We start from the raw sequence: 24,109 nt of genomic DNA on the forward strand, positions 1-24,109 counted from the left end.
AGCCATGTAAATAATCAAATTTCTATTTCTGAAATTATCCCAGAATAAGATGTAAGTAAATAGATTTATTCTTTACGACAGTCGCGTGTATAAGAGACATGCAGCGCTTGTATTGTAGTGAGTGCCTCAGACACTCCAGGTTTATTCATCAGCGTTGCTCATTGTTGTTTACCTCCCAGCTGTGGCAGCTGTCAGTCACGCACACTCTGACACGCTAATTGTCATGGTGACTTGGTGCCTTTGTGTTAGAGTGCACTGTGCTCTCAGACCAACATGGCCTGCCTTCAACAGGTACGTACACACAACTGGCGGCATGCTTCACATCCACACTCAGACTCCCTATCTCTGCGCTGCCTCTAACAGACCACATTTTAATCATTAATGTCTGATTTTTTTGTGATAATTTTAATTCAAATTTGACCTGAAAAAGCACCAAACAGAAATCCATTTAAGCTCAGCTCAAGCTTTATTTAACTTGAATAATATACCTTGGAATATTACTCTTGACTTGGACACAGAGAATTTGTGGTTTGTTTCTTATTAAGGACTATTTTCAATAGTTTGGATAAACAGCATCGCTTCTGATTTCTTATGTGGCTTTATGTGGGATGATGTTTTAGACAAAAGAACGCCTCCAGCAGTTTCTGTCCTTTCCTGTTTCAGCACGACAATAATGCTCTCATGCAATAAATAAATAAATAAATAAGATTTTGTGTCAGAACCTCTGTCCTGATACGTCCTTATCAACCGACACCCAGCCTCTCTAATGCTTTTGTGACTCATGGGATCAAATTCCTGCAGCCAGGATCCAAAAATGTGGAGGAGAGCCCAAAACCGGAGGAACCAGAAAAGCAGAGGTTTACGCACTGGTGGATGTTTCCGTGGTAACTTAGTGTATTAAAATCAATAGAATCTAAGCGTCTGCTCTGTGGTAGGGGTCTTTTGTCAAAGATAGTTACAGTTTATTTCTAAAATTTATCTTTTTGCCGCCATGTTTCAGATTCATAGCAGTGCACAGCTGCACCTGAATCCATGTTGATCTTTTTTTAATGACCCTGAAAGGCCTCACATTGTATCTCACCTTTGACCTGTGCATTAACAGTGAATAGAGAGCATTATTGAACTCGAGACTAATTCATTTGGGCAAAGCAGGGTCAGATAACAACACCACTTCAATTGTATTCATTTCAGATCAGGCCACTTCAGGTTTTAAAATGGTTTTTACAAGTAAGTTATTATCATTATTGTGGCTATTACTGTCAGTGGATTTATAACATTAGAACCATCATTTTCCATACCCATGGCCTCTATTTGGCATAAACAAATCCTTATGGTCCAAAACCTTTTTAAATTATTGGCACAAAAAAAGAAATCATACAGTATCGTTTGTTGATACTAGATTTTTCTTTGGTAACACAATTTTTCTGACTTATTTACATTTCTGCAATACCAAAATCAATCAACATAATTTTATTTCAGGGTTTTGAGTTGCTCTAGGATGTTTGGACGTGTGTTGATGATTAGTTGTTTAGTCTGTTTGGTTTCTCTCTTTTTGTTGCTCAAAGTAATCTTGTATTTTGACCACCAGTCAGTGTTCACAGAGTCTGAATAATTGTAAGATCATAGAGTGGTGGTCCTGAGACCAGGAGGATGTCAAGAATCTGCAGATCCATCTCTTGCATTTAAGGTTATACTAAAAGAAGCTTTAAGCTTTTACTCTTCTACTGTTCGTTTTTTGTTTTATCTTTGGGTTACTTTGAGTTTGTTATCATGTCTGTGTTTAGTTCTCTGAGTATCCCCCCTTGAATACTCATTGATGCTACAGCATCTCCCTGTTGAAGTTATGGTAAATGACAAATGGACTGGTTCTTATATAGCGCTTTTCTACTCATCTGAGCACTCAAAGCGCTTTACACAATTTGTGCATTCACCCATTCACACCCATTCGCACAAGCACATTTTTCTAAGTGCTTTATAGCTAACATTCATACACATTCATACAATTTGGGGTTAGTATCTTGCCCAAGGATATTTGGCATGCAGACTAGAGGAAGCCAGGAATCGAACCACCAACCTTCCGATGATCGGAAGGCTGGTGAGCTACAGCCACCACTTATGGTTGTTATTCATTTCCTGCTTTATTCTGTTAAGTAGTTCACTCTTTTATCTTGTTTTTGGCTTTACTTCCTGTTAGTTGATTGTCTTTATTATATTCAGCTGTGCCTTGTTCACCACTTCCCTAATCAGCCCTCTGTGTATATACAGTCCAGTCTTCTGTGTGGTGTTTGTTAAGTTCTCTGCTTTGTCTTCATGTTTTCATTGTTCCTTGTATTCTTTGAACTGTGGTTAGCTGACACTTTTCATTATCGCTTAATAATGACGTTTGGTTGATTTTTATTCTGTAAAGTTGCATTTTTAACACTGTCACACAGTGTGGACTTCATTGACGGTGACAAACGTTAGAGCACTTACATCGTCTGCACATCCAAATCTTGACAAATCCATTGTAAACTTGTTTTTTTTTTACTATTTAGTAGGTACCAAATAAGAAGAGGATAGGTCTGAGAAGAGATAGGGTTAGCTGTAACTATTAAGTAACTAGAGTAATTATAACAGTATAATATTGTGTACACTTTCAACATCTATTTTGTCCAGGCAAAGTCTTCCTCCCTCACCTCTGTACGGCATAAAGCATGAAAGTAAAAAAAGCAAAAAACAAATCTAAAATCAAGTTTATCTTCTCTAATTGATGCAGAGGCCAGGAGTCTTCTACCTGAATGGGAAACCAGAACTACCTTAATTTTGTTAGCTAATTAGAGCCTGCCAAGGACTCTTCCTCATTTTGAAATAGCCCACGCTCTTCCAGTCCAGCATAGCACCTAATCAAGCACTAATTAGCCTCTGTAGATATTTGTAATGATCCTGCAGTTCAGCAAAAACCCAGAGGAAAATTTTTTTATCCAATCATTGCACACTGAACTATAGAATGCACAGAAAGCAGGTTAGGCGGAGAAGGACGAGGAGGAGGGCAATTTATCCTGTTTGCATGTGTGTGCAGAGCAGGCAGTAAATTATCAGCTCGAGATGTGTATGCAGGCACGAGGGAAATTAGACGATGCATGTTTGTTTTTATTTTGAAGGAAGTTGTACGCGGTGTGCTGAACACTCAGGCATCCTGTTGCATTTCTCACCCTTCAGTGAGAGCTCTGAAAAAAAATGCATGCAAGTGACTTCCCATCCAGTCTCTTGTGTGGGTCGCTTCCCACTTGCTCTTTAAACCTTCTGTTTGCATGGGGCAGCTAGTTAGAAGAAAGTTGGCTTGAAGGGGTCTAAGGAGGTTGGACTTCTTTGAGTTTCGTGAAGACATTTCTCATCTGAGAAGCTTCTTCAGTTCTAAAGGTTTGAAAAAAAGTCATGGGTTATTTTTGGCTTATGTGATGAAGCACATAATCAATAGTGGGTCAACAACCCTTTTAAGGGACAGCCCTAAGTAGGGTTTAATACCTGGGACTCGCCACCATTTGGCTTTAGAGCTGAAACTCTTGGATGAGAGGAGAAACCTTGTCATGAAACTTAAAGAAGTCCAGTCGCTTTCTTTCCAAGCTCCTTAGATTACCATAACCTGGATGACTGAGAACCTGCACAAACATTTTGGCATCAAGAGAGGAGAAAGCTATATGAGATGGCTTGTTTTCAAGCAGCAGATGAAGTGAAGAGCAGCAACGTGGCCCATTTTAAGATAAATAAGGATTATTTTGATCGCTAAAGATCATGCAAAGTTACTTATAGAGCTAGAAATGAGCATAAACAGTCCACTTTAATGATGAGAAGATAAATTAAATTAGAGTAGCAAGAATATAGTTCACAGATTTTGTAGCTGTCTATTTTTTGTGAGAGAGAATAACACAGAGGTCAAAAGAAGAGAGTGTCTGACGTCAATTTTTATTTTTGCTTCGGGCTAGTATTGTACTTTTTTCTTCTTCTTCTTCTTTTTTAGCTTTTAGGGCAAAGATGGGGCAATGCATCTTGGCACTGGTTATGGCTATGAAATTTAAGGCTTGTGCAGACTCACCAGCAAACACAGAGGCAGTGACACTGCAGACTGCTGGATGACTGTGGCTCCCTGCTCAGAGGGACAGCTAGACAGGCAGCCAGGCCTTTAAACGAGGTCAACTAGCAGGAGTTTAACCGGAGCGGAGCTGCACTGACAGCAAGGCCTCGCTTTGGGTACAGTCCAAAGACCAAAGCCTAAACACCAGCAAGATAAACAGTCTGGCCTACGGGGAGCTTAACACTGCCATCAGAATGAGACGAGTAAACACATAGAGCTTCTTAGTGCACACAACAGACACTGCATGGATATTGCTTTCATAATCACATTTGCAGCTTATGTATGTGTCAAAACAAACTAGCCAGGCAAATTTATCCACACTGTACAATGCAAGTGATTCTTGCAACTTGCAGCAGACCGTCCACCACACGAACACACACATAAGCACTGAAAAAAGAACTGTAAGCATCGTCAGTGGGCACAGGGACAGAGGTCATGAATGCCTGGGATGTCTGCTGCTTTTGTTCATTGATATATTTCAGAGGCTGTTCTGTACCTGCCTTAGCTTGTTAGCTGAGCATCTCTAGTTCATCAGGCCTTCATTTGAACTATTATAATTGAGTGAAATGTAATTTTTCTGTGTTGTGATTTTTCCGATATTCTCTTAATACAAGGCTGACAGGCAGCAACTGAAGGAATGTGAATAAAAGCAGTGAGAATCCTCAGGCACCCTTTGGCAGACCTAGATGAGGAATTACATTTCATCGATATATTAGGATCTTTCAGGAGTAAAAGACGTGGGTGAAAAGAAGCCTGCTGCCAAGTCATTGTCACTGCTACTACCTTATCTTTTTGCCCGTGCACCCTCACTGTTCTTTTCCCAATTTTTTTGTTTGTAGCCACACAGCTGCACTCATTTTACATCCAATCTCATGGGTCCCTAGACAAATGTTTTACCTTTACTTTCAACCCATCTCTTATCCTCTCTGGGCCGACTGTTTGCTTTCTGCGTCAGCTGACGCCGTGCTGCTACGGCTGGGTAGAGCGGATGCAAGACTTTGCCCGGGGGCAAATGTATTCAACCCTTCAAAGTGTTTCCACGTAAATTCAGAGTTCCAGGATTATTCACATAGCCAATTAGTGCGACAGCATTTAAAGAGGCCTGCACTGCTGGGGGCAGGGAGCCACAGTTAACACCAGAAGTATCTTGTGATCTCTCCTCACTGTGCATTATGGCCAACAGCTCTCTACCTTGATGTTGTCATCTTGAACACCACTGAAGCGAAAACACTGTGGCCCACAGAGCATCTTATTTGTGTCCAGTGGGGAGATTAATTTTGTTCATCAGCGGTTTTATTTATCCTGAGTTAACAGGATATCAGAAAAACAAACAGAATCCTCAATATTGAGGATATGGGTTATTTTTAATGTTGCATGCTTTTCCAAACTGAATACTGAAAACAGAAACTTCACCATTTAAAATTTGCAGTTTAAAAAAAAAAGAGGAAAAACTACATATGGGGAAAAACTTTACTTTCCCTCCACATATATGTGGGGAAAAAAGTAGATTTTCCCCCCATAAACGATATTATTTCTTAAAATAAACTGTATATGTATGTAAACAGACAGTAGAAATTACAGTATTACTATATAAATATTGTAAAAATAGAGAATCGCTACATACACACTATAGAAATGACATTATTGCTCTCTGTGTAGATTCTCAGTCAACTAAATCATGGTCATTCAAGGAATGTGAATGTTAACGTTAGATATAATACTGTATGCTTTTTATTGTGTTGTCCTCTAAAACAAATAAAAAAAACTTGAATAAATTACAATATAGTCACTAAAATTTTTACAGTAAAGAAATTGCAGCCTTGCTTCAAGTATTTTAATGTAAAAATGTGTGTTTTTCAATATATAGTGTAATATATATTTTTTAAAAAGTGCTTCCAGAAGGAGCTTTGTAAATATCTGAGGAATTATGAATCATTTGAGTGAGTCTGTTTGTTCTGAGACCCAGTACTCATGTTTGTGACTATATTAGTTATGTTAGATCCTTCTGTTAAAGTTTATGTAGCAAAGGAATTCTTTTTACAGAATATGGGTGCTAACCTTATGCCCACCCTCCAACAGTCTTTTGCTTGGCCTATACCCTTCAACTTTGCCAGTATGGGTGATCCTACCTGGTATAACTCTAAGGATCACTGATGCAAGCTCCTTGACCAAAACAAGGTGGTGACCTAACAGGGGTTAGGAGGAAGGGCCTTCAACATCTTGGAGGCACATGATACTGTGTAGTGAAAGAGTTCTTGGAAACCAAAGGAGAAAACATCCACGCAAATACTTCTTGAGGTGAATAGTTAGGAAGAACAGTTGAGCAGTTATCCAATTCAGGGTCCCAGGTTAGAGCCTACCCCAACAAACCCAAACATGCATGTCTTTGGTTTGTGGTAGGGAGACGGAGTACTTGGAGAAAACCTATAGACACACAAGCACAGGGAGAATAAGGAAATCACAGAAACTGAAAAGTCCTATAACTGAACAGTTATATCAGTGGCTTGTTTCTACCCCCTGAAAAGCAGCATATACATGTTCCTAAAACAGTCTGGATTCGGTGGCACACCAACCCCTAAACGTCAGGCAGGAGTTTGAGTCATAGTTTTAGGTTTTGCTGTTTGGGTATTTGGGAGAAAATTGTAATTTGGCTTGAAATGCCCTTTATACAACATTAAGCATGTATTTAAAATCTAAAGTCTATGTTACCCATTTTGACAACAGTGCACAATTTACATTGCACTTTTTCAATGTGACAATAGGTCAGTACAATTTCAAATACAGCTATCAGTCTCATGAAACTACTTTTCCAGCACAAAACTATGTAACACTCCATCTGCAGAGCTGCAGATGGATCTAAATCGCTGTTCATCCTTAAGAAACTCCTTAATCTTTCTTTTAACAGTGGAAAGAGAGTTGAATTATCTTTTACCTTTTAAAGTTCTTCCTCCTTACAATGATGCATACCTCACCAGCACAAAAGGATTTCCAGACTTCCTTTCTATCTTATCAACTCTGAAGCATAATCACAGCTTTTGCTGAGATCACTGTAGATAATTATCAATTACCCTGTAAATCGCGTCCAACATACTCTTTCAACAGCAACAACAAGAAAGGAATGTAATTAATTAAAACTTGCTCCTCTTCACCGAGAATGCACAGGTTGAAAGGACCATGGCCCGGTGTGACACCATTCCTGACATGTGCGTCTTGAGGGAATCTCTGCCCCACAACGATGCCGAGTCTCTAACACCAGGGGAATTCCCAAGGTGCTAAAACAACTGCTTTTTTTTTTTTAATCTTACAATACACGGGAGGCCTGCAGATGAAGAGGGAAGCGTTTTTGCTGAATGAGTGCAGAGGGAACACTTGGATGGGAAAGCTGTCAGAGAAACAAGCAGATAAATGTTGCTCAGCTAATGTGGATCACGTTCCCACAGGGGACTCTGGGATTTTCCTGAGTGTACGCCATGTCGAGTGAAATATGAAGATCCAGTGGAGAAAAAAAGGACATGTTTGGATGTAACTCAAAAGTAGGCCATGTAAAGCGCCTTTACTGACCACAAAAATACACCAATTCTTTGCACAGCATTAAATATCCATGTCTTTATATATTTTTGGAGTGTCAAAAAAATGGATAAATGGAATATTTGGATATATTACCAGTTATGACCAGCAATAATGTACTTAACCCGCCAAAAAACACTTAAAGTACATGTTTTTTTCTGTGCTCCCAAGCCCCTTGTCAGGCTTAAATGAGCAACAAAACTATTAAATTACACAAATTGAATATAAACTAAGATTTAATTGCATGTTTAATTGCTCTCAGTGTTGGGCTGAACAGGCATTTTAGCAGGAGAAAAGTAGCAACACTAGTTTTTCAATTACGGTGAATTTTAGGGAGAAAAAAATGGCAATTTTGCATATTCGAATGATTGCAAGCACAAAAGACAAGTCATTATGGGACAGAATGAGGTCTAAAACATTTGCATGCAAATACAACTCAAATCAATCTTATTTGTGACACACTGACTAATGAATGTCAGTGTTTTAAAATGAGCCCCATCAGTTTAACCCGTCATATGTCATTTTTAAACGTTAAATGAATAGATGAGCCAAATTAAGGGACTGTATCTCATGTTTTCAAGTAAACTCTCCCAGTAGATTTGCATGTTCTTTTGCATCCACTGCCATGCAAATAAAGGGCACGTTATCATAGCTGCCAGTACAATATGCAGCCTTTTTCTTGCCTGATCTTGGTAAGTTATAGTCCGGCTGCAAGGAAAGATTGCTAGCCAATGAGATGTAAATCAGGGAAACAATGCGTGACATGGATGGCTTGTGTTGTACTGTTGGGGCCAATCAGCTGTTTTCCTTTCAAGCTTGTTGGGACTGCAGGATGTGTTTGCATTAATCGTAATGTTAGGATAGAAATCTGTTCATGCTGAAGAGAACAAATATAGTATGCTTGTAAAACCACTGCAGGGCCAAAAACCTTCCGAGTCTAATGGCCCATTTATGCTCGCCACATCAGTCGCTTCACACGCAAACAGTGATGTCGCCACAGTTATGTACCATTTTTACCAGCACTAGCTGCACTATTCTCGTAAATGATAGGTTTCACCGCCTAAACAAAAACTCCACATCAGCGTTGGTATTACTAAAAAACAGAACCAGAAGCAAGTACAAGGTTTGTTTTTTTTTTTTTAGAAAGCTTAGTCTTTGAAACTCTTGCAACATCTTCCTCTGTATAATCTATGAATCATCTTTGATTGTGTACTGAGATCATTAAAATCGCAGGAAAAACCAACACTGTCTTAAACGTGTGTCATCAATACACACGAGGTTGCAAAAAAAGTGCAACTTGTGCCAGCGATGTGATCCGGCACTATTTGCAAGAATGATGAGCACAAATGGGACAATTGTTCTCCCTCCAAAGTCTTGACAACAAGGACACAGAAAATTATCATTCAAACGGACAAAACTCAAAAACTACTTTTAAACTTTCCTATTAAGGTTAAGGTTAGGGTGATGACTCAGGGTGTTTTCATCCCTGCTCTGTTTAGTCCATCTGAATCAGACTCTGGTCTGTTTTCCTCTTCCTTGGAACCAGACACAAGCCTCCTCCTCAAAAAACTCCAGTACAGTTTGTTTATGGTGAGAATGTGATTGGGCATCGATCCAAACCAACTATCAGTTGCAAGTGGGAACCACTGGTGTATTGTAGCCATGACGTTAAATATTTATTTTGGGCTATACTAGGAAAAAAATGTTGTGGAAGAAACCAATTAAATCTGGTCTTTGCATGGTTAATTATTCATTGTTGGACTAAAACATGTTGGTTAGTTTTTAATTTATATTGTGGTAAGTTTGGGAGATTGAGAGAGACAACGCGGTCATAGTGGATGAGCCCCCAGGAAATAAATGGAAGCCACTGTAATGTCCTAATGTGAGGACAACATATGTGTAGGACAGGGGGAGGGACAGAAGGTGAGATAAGACGGAGCAGCAGTTGTTTAACACTGATGCCGTTATTAATTCAGCAGTGCTGGGTGCACGGCGGAGGAATCAGCATGTGATTGAGATGATAACAGGCTGGGCCAGGACAACCTTGTGATCCAAGGTCAAGATGAAACAGTGATTCAACAGACAGAGCACAAATAACCATTTCAGCTTTTCAACAGCAGACAGAGCACCACAGTGAGGCAAAAATAAACCGCACATGCTGCTGAGTGCATAAAACGCCATGAAACGTCACCCTGAAACGTCACCCTGAAACGTCACCGAGGCAGCGGTTTGGTTTTCTGAGTGCTTTCATGGATGTGCTATGTATGTTTTGAACAGGATGGTTGATGCAGCGCGTCCAAATGGAAAGCTTTTTTATTTATTTATTTATTTGATATAATAAAAAGTTTTGTTGAAAATCCTGTTCCATTTAAATTTCTTGTCAAAACAAGCACATACAGCAACTTGAATTTCTACTTCAGTGTCTGGAGTGAGATATCTTTAACAAAAAAAGTTAAGATAGGAAAAAGCAGAGTTAGCCTTTTAAAATTTAGTTTAGTTTATTTCCTTTTTTCTCATATAAAAAAAATAAATGTAATTAAGTAATATATACTTCACAGCTTTAATTTTAAATTAAAAATAATGAAACTCAGATACAAAAATATTATAATACACCAATATAAAGTTTGAGTTGCTGTCATTACCTTTGCCAAGGAGGTTATGTTTTTGGTAGTGTTTGCATGTCATGCTCAAGAACTAAATAAATTCTGGTAAAACCTTGTAGTGGTGTAGAGCAGAGTCATGGTAACAATCCAATACAATTTGGCTTACATCCACCGCAGTCTTCAAGATGAACTTGGTGACTTATTGCTTGAAAATTGACAAAAACCCTTGTAGACTGGATGACCCTTGAAAGTATGGTGTGTATTGTTAACATATAGAAAATACCATATAAAGATTTTCAATATCATGTCACATTTGACCTCTGACCTCTCCTTCAAGGTTGATAGATTGATCTGAAAGTCAGAGTGCTATATAGAACTATTTATAATGTTAATAATAATGTTTAAATACATTTTACAAAACAATAAAATAAATACTTCATTATAAAAGTAAATCAGGTGTGCTGAAATCTGTTTCAACAAAGCAAATAACAAAACTCTGCATTTTATATTTTAGTCGAAACAAGTGCAAATTTAACCTCCTAAGACCAGAACTCTTTGATGGCTATTTGGGCTGATTGGGACCTGATGAATGTAAAAACAAAGAATAACCAGATTTTTTTTTTTTTACCTAATGTTTGTTTCTGAGAAAAATGAGAGCCACATATGAGGACATGCATTTTAAATTTTGTTAGAACAGTGGCAGTATAATGTCCTCGTAAATGGATATCAGGCCCTCGTAGAGCAAAATTAGGTATTTGGTCTAGACATCCCAAAACGTGATGTCCACAAATGTGGATGCCAGGTCCTAGGAGGTTAAAATGCATTTAAAAAGAACAACAACAACAAACAAATATGTACAAAATGCAATACTATTCCTTTAAAATGAAATACTGCCCAGAGACTGAAAGGCCTTGGTGGAGGTTTATGCCCTTGGAGTGCTTTTTGTGGAGTTTTTGTGTGTGTTTGTATTTTAGGTTTTTCTTCTTTCTTTTTTTTACTATTTCCAGTTAATAAAACTGAGTGAGAGGTTACTCATCTTACTCAGCATCCCTCAAAAAGAAACGGCACAGAACAGAGTCAGGGTTTCTTGTTACGGCGGGTGGCGTAATCATTCAGGTAATGTGTCACTGGCTTTCACAGGCTACGATCCCCCTGGGCCCCACCACTTGTTCCCAGCAATAAGCTAATTGATTGAAACATTCATCATCATCCACAGCCACATTCTCTTATGAAAGCTGACCCCAGGGCAGCAAAGTCCTAGACTTTTGGAGAACATTGAAACGCACTAATGGAAGTGCCATTAGTGAGAGATGAGAGGAGGAGAGACGAGAACCCCAACAAGAGTGTGTACACTTTTTCCACAGGAAATGAAGGTAAGATTGGGGTTGATCATCCGTGGGCTTCGCGCTCGTCTCTGTTCATTCGTGTAGTTTCATCGTGATTGGTTTAAGTCAGACCTGCATCTCTAATCAAAGGAACTGCAGTGTTTGCTCCTAGCTAAATAAATGCAGTCTATAATAAATTGATTGCTATACTACTTTTTGACAGCAGTACAGTGACAAGCCTGCTCCTGCAAACTGATGGTGATGTATGTGTAATGCCTAGCATATAATCTTCTGCATAGAAAACCCTGAGCTCATTGGCAATATAGGGAAACATCACTTGTGCTATTTTCCTGCACCAGTAAATGCATCATTGCACGTGATTAAAATATCACCGATCAATGATAAATAAATACAAAGATGTATTTTTATGATAAATAAAATGAAATATTAAAATATTAATACTTCATTATTTCGAATACTGTTTCCTTTCCTCTTTTATGTCTATATTTCGCATTATGGTTTTAAGTGCTTGAGTACTGATATTTCCTGAGGCAATGTGTGTATAGTAATGTACTGTACGGTGCAAAAGCCATCCATCCTTCTTTAGTTGGCACTATTACAAAATGCCCAAGATAGCATAGCTTGAAAAGGCATAGTGCAGCATATTTGCACCAATGAGGTGATTTCCAAAAGGCTATTAGCACTGAACCTGGTATAGTTCAGCATGGTGTGCAATGTGTCTTTAAAAATTTTGAGGAAATTGGCCAAAAGAGATGACAAAATAAGAAGTGGCAGGCTTAAAAAAAAATTCTGTCTACAGCAGAAGAACGGTATCTGAAAGTCATGACTTAACCCTTTAAGACCTACCATAGAACCAAGTCCGCCAGAGCTTATATTATATTTTTGGTAAATGGCCTGTATTTATATAGCGCTTTACTAGTCCCTAAGGACCCCAAAGCGCTTTACATATCCAGTCATCCACCCATTCACGCACACATTCACACACTGGTGATGGCAAGCTACATTGTAGCCACAGCCACCCTGGGGCGCACTGACAGAGGCGAGGCTGCCGGACACTGGCGCCACCGGGCCCTCTGACCACCACCAGTAGGCAACGGGTGAAGTGTCTTGCCCAAGGACACAACGACCGAGACTGTCCAAGCCGGGGCTCGAACCGGCAACCTTCCGATTACAAGGCGAACTCCCAACTCTTGAGCCACGATCGCCACGAACGATTTACATGCTGTAGTGCCATTTTTGGGACCATTTCAAGTTGCTATACATCAATACAACCGTTATAGCCCAAACTTAAATAATATGTATGCATTAAGTGCATAATAACTACATAAATTGCAAAAAAGTGCAATAAACTACAAACAAATTGAAAATTGTTTTTGTGGGGGTTTTTTTACATATATTTCTAGTTAGAGAAATTTAAGAGGTTTATCCCTCAAAACTGTAAATACAAAAAAGTTGCACAAAATAGTTTCCCACCACAGGAAATTCATTTTGATTGTCTTCATAGTTTTATTTTGAGATACACCAATTTTTATATACTGCAGGAAAAACGAAGAAAAAATATTATAATGCAAATTTACAAAAAAACAGCATGTGCATCAAAATAAACTATTTCCAGCAGTGCAATTTTAGTCCTAAGCATCCCTGAAACTATTCAGGAAAGCATAAAGTCAAACATGACTTTAAAAAACACCAGCATAGGCTTATAAGGCCCCGAAGGTAAACTACATTTTCTGCGAAAATGACGTCACTCCCGGTTTCGGGCAAGTAATGGCAGACATAGTTCGCTCTGACGTCTGTTCCAACGTAGGAAGTGTTATGAACAGCTGATCGGATCGGCAAAGCGTGTTTCTGGAATATAACCGAATAAGAAACCGTGACCTAGGGCAAGCTGATGGCATAACATGTAAGTACAACTCCTCTGGTTTCATATGCAAAAAAATTATTGTGCTAGCTTACGTGGTTGCAGTTCTATAGGGATTTAAAAATAGTTACGCAAAACGGAGCGTGCCCACTCCGACCGGTTTTAAAGGGTTAACAGACCTGACAAAGGACCTGAGAGATGCATCTGACCTTTTTAGTTGATCCATTTAACCTAAATGAGATTATCCTAATGGAAGAGTAGCTGTCAAGAAGCCATTCTTATGGAAGGGAAACGGGAATAATGGTCGAACCCAAAACTGGATTGAAAATCAGCAGCAAGGGGTCTTTTTCTAGGAAAATACAGAGAAGGTGTGACTTCAGCCTTTTTCACAATCTCTATGTAGGAATCCTGTGTATTAACAGGTTGAGCAGGTTGCTATTTTGTGAGTCTTTCATATCACTCAGTTGCTTCCCCAGAGATTATGTCATACACAGTTCAACTTCAGCTTGCACAGCAGCTGGTGACATCTTGATATTCATTTGTCAAATAATATTTTTTCCAACAAAATGGTATTGTTTAATGATTTCACACACAGTTTAGAAATCTGTAAGAAATGGTGAAATGAAAATGAAGTTGTCCCGTTGGGCAGGCCAGTGCGTTTGTGGCATGGACCCAAAAGCAGACACGGAAGAGACAAAAACTAAGGTGTAACAAAACGTGAGCTGTTTATTTGGCCAAAAAACGTGAATACAAATCAATGCAGAGCAAACCGGGACGAAAACTAAAACTAAAACCTAGACTGGGAAAAACCAAACTATGACAACTATGACAATAAGACATGATCATGATTCTGAGCAGGTAAATATGAGAAACTATGAGACAAACATGAACATAACCTAAACAGAATCATGAGATTCCTGAAGACATGACATGAAGAAACGAAAACAGACACACCAACACTGAACAGAGGAAGACAGAGGACTTAAATACACAGAAGGGCAATGAGGGAAGTGGAAACACCTGGGGAGACACAGCTGACACAAATGAGCAAGATGCCACGGGGGAAGCAAAACTAAACACACTGAACATGTAAACACAATACTTTCAAAATAAAACAGGAAGCATGGAGACACATGAACTGGGATGCAAGTTGCAAGCCTGACACAAGAGACAGAGAGAGGGAAAGGGACACAGAGGAGAGAGACACAGGGGGAACCTATATAGACAAGGAGATAACACATGACAAACAGAAAAAGACTCATAAACAAGGAGACATAGGTGAAACACAAACAAGACTAAACACAACAAAACTAATAATAACAATACAAGAACTTAACATATTTCAAATATAACATAAGAAATCAAAAATACAAACTAAAGAATCAAAGACAAATATTGACAGATTTTAAGACAGCATTGCCCTCAAATAACCACAGGCTTTGGATGCTGTTGGGGTTGTTGTATTTTTCCTGTCAATAATCTGAGCTTCATTGTGCTTTGCCTTAGTGTGCGCGCCTGTTGGATCAGTCATCCATGTCATCTGCCTCCATCTGAGTTTGGGCTGCCTGTACGCTCGGCTGGACAAACAGCAGCTTGAGAGGAAAGAGAGGCCTGGAAATCCGGCAGGGCGGCTGGAAGCGACTGCATTTTATCAAATTCAGTTGCTGGAATGGTGCCACTTAAGCAGCTCCTAAGATGCAAATGAAAAACAGCGGATGCGCGACGCATGGAAGTTGTAGTTGTTATGCAAATAATGATGGCGAGATGCATGCATAAAGGACACTAAGTAGTAGTGACGGGTTTGCTGTAAATGCTGCTATAAAGAGCATCTGAGGGTGGAAAAGAAATGTGAATGCTGCACATAAATAAACAACCCCAACACCATCATAACAAAGTGCTTTGTTTCCAATAAAACAAAGAAAGTACGCCTTACATGGATCTTAAAATGGTCCCAAAGAAACCCATTACACATCAAATTGCTGCACATAAAGAGGGAATACCTATACAGCTTAAAAAACAGTCAATAAAACTAAATGAATGCCTATTTGCAAATACAGGGGAACCCTTTTAGTGTTTTTTACAGCATTACCACACAAAAAATCCTAAAACACTTGATTACACTTCAGTCATGCTTTCTATGCCTCCTCTATCAGCCCCAAATTGCCTGTTCATGCACTTTAAGACCAGAAAGAGGCTCTAACAGACACAAAGATTTTGCTTTTTAGTTTCTTGCAAAACATATGAATTACAACCCCTGCATTCCACATCAAAGACTAATAATGTGGTGGCTGCAGCTGCTCTTGCTCTTGGTCAGCGTACGTCCACATATACAGTTGCTCTCCCTGTCCACATAGTTTATCTAGCAGGCATGACAATAATGAGCACCTCCGCACGATAAAGCTGTCAAGCAACACAGGACACATCCTGTAGTGTGCCACAACCACAACAGCTTTCATCATTCGGCTCTGAGCAAGCACGCTCCTGACATGCTCCCGCGGTGTGAGCACACATTATTCCGCAAACCCGGCTAAAATCCATGCCATTAACCAAGCATTTCTCTCCTCGCAGTCACCCGACACAGAGGCACTATGTCAAATGTCTCTGCCATTGACTGTCCACAGAGAGGTGCAAGTGCTCAGACAAAGAGAGTGATTAATTATTCAAAGAGGCTCACTGCAATCCATTACATCACATGCATTATGAAGCAGCCTGATCTACGGCACCTCTTCAAAATCTATCAGTCTTAAGGATGAGGCTGAAACGCACAGGACACTACCTGCTAGGTAGACAGCAGGACAGGTAAATAAAGGGCTGCAATTAACAGCAGGAATAAAAATGTAATGACCTGCACATAACATGGCATTATTAATTATTTAATTAGTGAAACTTTAAATCTTTACTTTTGCACTTTTATTTTCATACTTTTCTCATTTTAAACTGGTCATCCACTAGGTTATTGAACCATTTTTACCAGCAATAACCTAAGTTTAAATAGGTAATCAATGTTCTGTTGCATGACCCACTTTCAGCTGTTGGACGGATGGTCTCATATTTAACTCCAGAATAAGTGCCCAGTTCACATGTCTGCAAAACCAGCCCATCCCTCCACCACCACGCTTGACTAGCATAAGATGTTTGGTTTTCTCTAAACACGACGTTGTGCTTTTATAAACGTGCTCACACTGATGCAGAGCTAATCAAGCTAACTTGAAGAACGTGGTGAAATTAGAAACTAAAGATCAAAAAGTTGTCCAAAACAAGCCAAGTAATATGACTATCTGACCCAAAACCTAACTTCAGTGTTTAATGATAATAGTTTTCAAAATGGTGAATGTGAATGTCTGACATTCTCTTAAAAATAACAGTACTGAGAATTTTATCATCTTTTCCAAGTAGGCCTTGAGACAAGACGTTTTTCATTTTAAAAATGACCAGAGCTACTCTGCCAATGCTGAACATGAGTATAACCCTCCGTCTCAATTCCAGGCACCTATACTTAGAGTTAAATATATTTTTTGACCCTGGACGGAAACCCTCAAGATTTGAACCAATAGGGTCTGTGTACTTTATCAGTTGGCTAATGACTACAAAATGACTTGGCTCATCTCTGTCTACCTAGTTTCACGCAAAGCTGTGCATTCAGTGTCAGACAAACACATCATATTTCATGACAACGCAACCTTGACAGAGGTAATAGCTGAGACGAGCTGCAGCTGCCTTTGACAAAGCTTCATGTGTGACAAAAACATAAATCTTCCCTGCAGCCTTGGCACGCTGTGGGATATATTCGCATAGATAAACATCAAGTGATGCTTTGTATCCACTGTACACTTCAGTTTAGTGGTTATATTGTTAGCAGTATCATTTAAGGTGAATCGGATCCCCACATTTGTCACAAGACATACAGATTTACTGGTTTTCCATTTGGAGCCTTGTGTAGATGTGACACAGTAGGTGTGGATTACAGTTCAGTTTAACTGAGCAAATCAATCTAGCCCCTATGCTTGGCACACTCACCTCCATAGTGGTCAGGTTGCATCGATGGGTTCCAGCAAACCAGCCATCAGTGGAGCACTGGTCGATATCAACATCCTGTAGATTAATGTCCACTCGAACCACTCCCCTGCAAGATGGAAGGACATTAAAAGAGATCTATTAGGGTCATTTCTACCTCCATGTTTTTATTCTTGGACTCAACTAGAGCTTTACATGATTTTCTAACATTTCGCGATTTGATTGTTATGGTGAACAGCTGTGGAATTGAAGCACTTTGAAATTGTATCATTCTTTCTTAAGCATATTGTATATCAGAAAAGTTGAGTGTGGAGGTTTGAATGCAAAACAAGGCCATTAGTTCAGGCAGAAAAAGTTCACGACATAAATGTGAAAACCAACACACATGAAAAAAGATCAAGTGCAAAAAAGGAAGCACAACAGACGCTTCCCTGTGACGACGGGACTATTTATACACACAGGTTTGATTGGACAGTAGAACACACGTGGTATAACTAACAAAGGACATGACAGAAAACTCAATCTTCAAATAAATCAGAAAGTAACAGAAAGAAAACAAAGAATCACTGAGGGAACTACTAAAAGAAACAATGAAATGAACCAAAACACAGGATGTAAAACTGAAACTTGGCATTACAAAAAAACACAAGAAACAACAGGAAGCAAATACTCAAAAATGGACACAAAAAATAAAGCTTGTAATCTGCTAGAATAAAGAAATCAAAACAAGAACCGAAACATTCAACAAACACAAAAATCAAAACTTGAAACATTTGGAACAACAATAAAACCTCAAGTCTAAACTCAATTATATTTGCAAGGAAATCAAAACCCGAAAACAACAAAAAGACCACGGAGTAAACAAAGTGTAGTAAAGCCAACTAAAACCCGCTGTTGAAGAAAGTCATTTACCCTTTTGTTGATTTATTGATTGAGTGATTGATTGATTTGTGTCAGACGGGATTTTTTTGGATGGTTTTCTAAATAGAAGCTTTTCAAATTAAAAGAGTTGAACTGAGGAAGGTAGATAAAGCAAGTACATTATGAGCTGTATGTTATTGTCTGATCTACAAATTTCACTTAAAAGTACAGTAAAGTTACACCAGCGGTCCCCGACCTTTTTAGCGCCACGGACCAGTTTATGTTTGACAATATTTTCATGGACCGGCTTTTAAGGTGTTGCGGATAGATGCAACAAAATAAAACCAGTACCGGTACCAAAAAAAAGGAAGATTTATTCATAACACATGGGAAAAGACCCAGGGAAACTGAGTTAACGATAAGGATTCTAAAGAATAACGCTAAAAAACGATAAAAACCCTGAAAACCATAAATTTCACACGCGAGGATTAACTCTCGCGGCCACTGAGCCGGTACCGGTCCGTGGCCCGTGGGTTGGGGACCGCTGAGTTACACTACCTTAAAATCCTCAACATGTAATTGCACAAACCTGTACTTGGAATCTTAACTGAAATTTTAATAGGTTCTAACATGTTATAAAGCAAAAACAGACATTTGTCTGCCTCATGTCTCATCTCTTCTTCCTAAGAAAGAAATCAGTCTGACAGAGATGCAATTAGCCGTGCACTACATCACAACGAGACACTCTGCAAGAGGCTGGACTCTTTGTTCCGTTTCGACCAGCTGAGCCAGGCAGGACCTTCTAATGGAGCTGTTGAGGATTTAGACTTACTTAGCTTTCTGAAGCTCTGTGAAGAGAAGGTCACTGTATGTGATTTTGAAGGTCAGCCCCTTTGATTCTGACAAATCTTTTCACTGGTGTGGCATATGTCCCTTTCACAAGTGCAGCTCACAGGACAAGCCAACAGACAGTTACATAATGCTGTATACTATATGCGTAACTATACAAGGAAAAAAAACTAAACAAGCTTGACAAAATACTTCAAATCCACAAGAAACTCTAAACTGTCTCTCAGCGACCTCAGCCCACTTACAGGCTTTCTCTCTTGGTAGACTTAAAAATGGAGCACAGCCCAAGGCAAGTGTTGTTAGAAAATCTATACCGACTTTAAACTTTATGGAAGACATGCTCTGGAGAGTTATAGCTCAGTAGGACGAGTGTCATGACACCAAGATAATGTGCACATATGAAAAAAGGTATTTCTCTGATCCAGCATTCAGAGCCTTCAAGTTTCTCACACACAACATTTTACATAAATGCCAGCCGACACAAGAGGAAAAAAACCCGAGTGTTGCCGTGTAGCTTTCGAACAAAATCACCAAATATACACTTTGTTATTTGATCAGGATGAATATAAACACAAACCCTGCTCTGAAGTGAGCGGGCGAATCAGCGCTGTTATCTATTTAATCAGGCAAAACCTGCAGCTGCTTCCCTGCAAATAAATCAGCGGCCGACTTTGCACTGACCTTTAACTCCTTTGATGCCCGTTTGAACACTGACATTCACACTGGGTTTATTTTGTTATAGGATTAACAGGAAACTTTGGTCTCCCAGTTTCCAGGATTTGTGTTTTGCGTTTAAAGGAAAATTAGATTTTAACCCTCCTGCCATCCTTTAAAAAACTCACACCCATCACCCTAGGGACCATTCTCAGCCACACCATAAAAAGACCATATATCCATATTTTATTCCACTTTAAATTAGCCAACCTTGTAAAACTACTTCTCCCTGAAATATTCATGTAAAGTTTTAATTATATTTTCGTTGTTTTAACCCTTCAAATCCCAGTGTTATTACATGAGCACCCTGTGTTATAAGCCCCAAAAACCAAAAAACGAAACTAAATATTTCCACAAAAAACCAGTTGAAGTAATATGTGATTGTCATTATAAGTAGGCCTTTAGATGGACCAAAGATTGGCACCAACATACATTTTGACCTGCCATTATTTTTTTTGCATTTTTTTTGCAATTTAAAAATTAAAACTTCAAGGCCCTGAGTCTTCATTGACATCCAAGAAAAGAAGAAAAAATAAAATCATATGATGATAATTTGGGGTTGAAAAATAGCATTTATAATGGAAGTCAATGGGCAGAAAATGGTCCCCAGGGTGATGGGTGTGGGGATTTCTGCTGCTCAGCCATTTTAGGCTGATTTAAGGAATTCACACTGGAATATTAACATTGACAGGTAAAAACTATCCTGTGGCAAGTTTGGTTATATTCCACTGAACACAGTGGAAATGGCAGCCATTTAACACATAGCAGTGGCACAAAAAGGTCCCAAGAAGGCAGGAGGGTTAAACTATTGACCCTGACCCTGAACTAGTATGGATATACATCATATACCACCGCATTAATCACCTAAGTCTAAGTTCTCATTGTCATCGAAATACTAACCCTAACCCGTAATCTGACCTTAGGCAATTAAAATATGTAATTTGTATCTTTTTTATACTGACACAACATCATATACAACATTTTTTTTTCCAAAAAAGTCTGTTTTGCCTTTCTCCTGAAACGATGGGATGGTTTGATCAATTGCTCGAATGATGTAGAAAAGTGCTACAAAAGTGTCAAAGTGGTTTCTTTGTCATGGTCCTGCGGCCATGACTCAGTGACTTTGTGTTTGTGTTCTTTATTGTTATTACTTTCATTATTATTCGTGGCTGTTTTGGGATGGTTTGTGTTTTGGGATTTTAGATACTGGGTTCTGGGTTTGTGCTCCCTCTATTGGTCCCTGGTGTTAGTGTTCCCCTGTCTCGTCAGGTTAATCAAGTCCAGCTGTGTCCCCCACCTGTGTGTGATTTCCCAGTGTCTCTCTGTGTACTTATAGTGTGTGTTTTCCTCTGTTCCTCGTCGCGTCGTCTGTGTTCATACTCTGTGAAATCCCCTGCGTGCTCTCCCTGCTGTTCTCCCTTCATGTTCAGGTTTGCTACTCCTTGGTGTAGTTTCTCCCAGTTTAGTTCATCCTTAGTTCTGTTTTGCCATCTCCACTTTATGTTTGGTATTGTTAATAAATCGCCCTCACGTCTAAATAAGTACTGCATTTGAGTCCTCCTTTCCACTCCTCACACGGCCACTGACCCGAACCGTGACAGTACGACGCGACCACAAGATGGACCCAGCAGCGCTTAATCCGTCTAAGGAGCTACGGGAGAATCTCATCGATGCCACACAGGAGCTCATCGACCTGTGGCTGGAAAACCCGGGTGGCAAGTCCCAGCGCGCTATAGAGAGGCGGCTACAGCGTCTTGTGACCGGTCTCCCATGGCTTCTAGGCTCGCTTTGTCCGTGGGAGCGGGAGTTTCTCCTTTTGGATCTTGGACTTCACCCCCCGTCTGCATTCACTTTCGAACAGCCCGATACGGTGAGTGAGCGGGACGCTTTGGCTTCCCCAGATTCCGGGACTTTGTTTTCTGGGGCTATTCAGAGCGGGATGGGAGACAGTATGGGTTGCTTACCTACCTTCGTGGTAACAGATCCTTCCCAAGTGGGCGTCTACAAACCCTCTGCAAAACTGACGGACTGTGTCTCTGCCGCTCCTTCTGAGCCAGGACTTTATCGCCATTCTCCGGCTCAGTTCTGTGTCCAGCCACAAGCTTCCCAGTCTGTAGCTCAACCGTTAGCCTCGCTAAGGGCACAATTACCTGTTCTGCCGCCGCTCCGGTTAGCCACTCAGCCATCACCACCGCTAGCATCGCTACAACCCATAGTTCAGTTAATGGCTGTCACAATTTTCACACTGTTTTTCCACCGCTGTTTCTGAGCAGGGAGAAGAAATGTTTCACAACGGACCTGTTCCTCAAAAGCTGGCAACATTAGTGACCGTTACTCGCTCCGGGGCTTCCCCAGAGGCTGGGTTACAGCCCTCAGCTTACTCTGGACCCCTGGAGGCCGAGATGCCAGCTGTGAACTGCACCGGGCTGTCACTGCCTGAGCAGGGTCAGTGCTCTGCGCAGCTGCGGCCCTCCTTATGTGTGCCAGAGGCCCATGTGCCTACTGGTTTTGTTTCATGTGTGCCAGAGGCCCATGTGCCTACTGGTCTTGTTTCATGTGTGCCAGAGGCCCCTGTGCCTACTGGTTTTGTTTCACGTGTGCCAGAGGCCCGCGAGCCTGCTGGTTTTGTTTTTTGTGTGCCAGGGGCCCCGGTGCCCACTGGTTCTGTGGCTGTTTTCGCTGGGGGGCCCGAGGAGCCCGTCCAGCCTCCTGTTTCGCCGGCTGGGGGGCCCGAGGAGCCCGTCCGGCCTCCTGTGTCACCGGCTGGGGGGCCCGAGGAGCCCGTCCAGCCTCATGCCACGTCGGCTGGGGGGCCCGAGGAGCCCGTCCAGCCTCATGCCACGTCGGCTGGGGGGCCCGAGGAGCCCGTCCAGCCTCATGCCACGTCGGTTGGGGGGCCCGAGGAGCCTCACACGGCCACTGACCCGAACCGTGACATTCTTAATGCAAGCCTCATTTGTCTATTAATACACATTCATGCTCAAGTCTCTTTTTTATGCCAAACCACTTTTAGTATTTAGTATATTGCCTAAACAGGGTCCCGTTATACCGGCGGGCCATTATTATAACATTATACTACGGGCTTTGTACACTAAAGGTGACATCATCACACCATGAACTCCAGCTTTACTTTACCTACAGCAAAACGTCAGAGGTTACAAAAATTGAGTGGTGCACAATCAGCCAAAACTTGGCTCATTTGCAAGATCAAGAACATCCACATTAGAGGAGCCAATGTTCAACCACTAACTTTCTGATTAGTAAATGCCTCAATCTTCCTCCTGAGCCACAGTCAAGCCCAGAGTTCATCAGAGAATTAAGACAACTTCCATCCATCCATCCATCTTCATCCGCTTTATCCGAGGCCGGGTCGCGGGGGCAGCAGCCTAAGCAAAGAGGCCCAGACCTCCCTCTCCCCAGCCACCTCCTCCAGCTTATCCGGGGGAACACCAAGGCGTTCCCAGGCCAGCCGAGAGATATAATCTCTCCAGCGTGTCCTGGGTCTGCCCCGGGGCCTCCTCCCGGTGGGACATGCCTGGAACACCTCACCCAGGAGGCGCCCAGAGGGCATCCTTGTCAGATGGCCGAACCACCTCAGCTGGCTCCTTTCGATGTGGAGCAGCAGCGGCTCTACTCTGCGCCCCTCCCGGATGGCCGAACTTCTCACCCTATCTCTAAGGGAGAGGCCAGCCACCCTTCGGAGGAAGCTGATTTCTGCCGCTTGTATCCGCGATCTCGTTCTTTCGGTCACTACCCACAGCTCGTGGCCATAGGTGAGGGTAGGGACGTAGATTGACCGGTAAATTGAGAGCTTCGCTTTTACACTCGGCTCCCTCTGCACCACGACGGACCAGTGCAGCGTCTGCATTCCTGCAGCTGCAGCCCCAATCCGTCTGTCGATCTCCGGCTCCCTTCTCCCATCACTCGCGAACAAGACCCCGAGATACTTGAACTCCTCCACTTGGGGCAGGAACTCATCCCCGACCGGAGTGGGCACTCCACCCTTTTCCGGCTGAGAACCATGGCCTCAGATTTGGAGGTGCTGATCCTCATTCCCGCTGCTTCACACTCGGCTGCGAACCGTTCCAGTGCGAGCTGGAGGCCATCACCCGATGAAGCCAACAGAACCACATCATCCGCAAAAATCAGAGATGAGATTCTGAGGCCACCAAAGCGAAAGCCC

The 24,109-nt window shown here is 41.1% G+C and overlaps 1 protein-coding gene across 2 annotated transcripts in view; it reads right to left on the reverse strand.

The window, feature by feature from the left end:
- Nucleotides 1-24,109, reverse strand: part of gpr158a (G protein-coupled receptor 158a) — a 96,854-nt gene that overhangs the window by 51,137 nt on the left and 21,608 nt on the right. For both annotated transcript variants that reach the window (XM_085419087.1, XM_085419088.1), the window contains exon 2: nucleotides 17,506-17,611. In XM_085419087.1, coding sequence (XP_085275213.1) covers nucleotides 17,506-17,611 — 106 coding nt within the window. The remainder of the gene's footprint in view (nucleotides 1-17,505; nucleotides 17,612-24,109) is intronic.

Source organism: Rhamphochromis longiceps, linkage group LG9 (genome assembly GCF_057381845.1).
Source record: "Rhamphochromis longiceps isolate RC_006_pf linkage group LG9, R_longiceps_female_GT1.1, whole genome shotgun sequence".
Lineage (NCBI taxonomy): Eukaryota > Metazoa > Chordata > Actinopteri > Cichliformes > Cichlidae > Rhamphochromis > Rhamphochromis longiceps.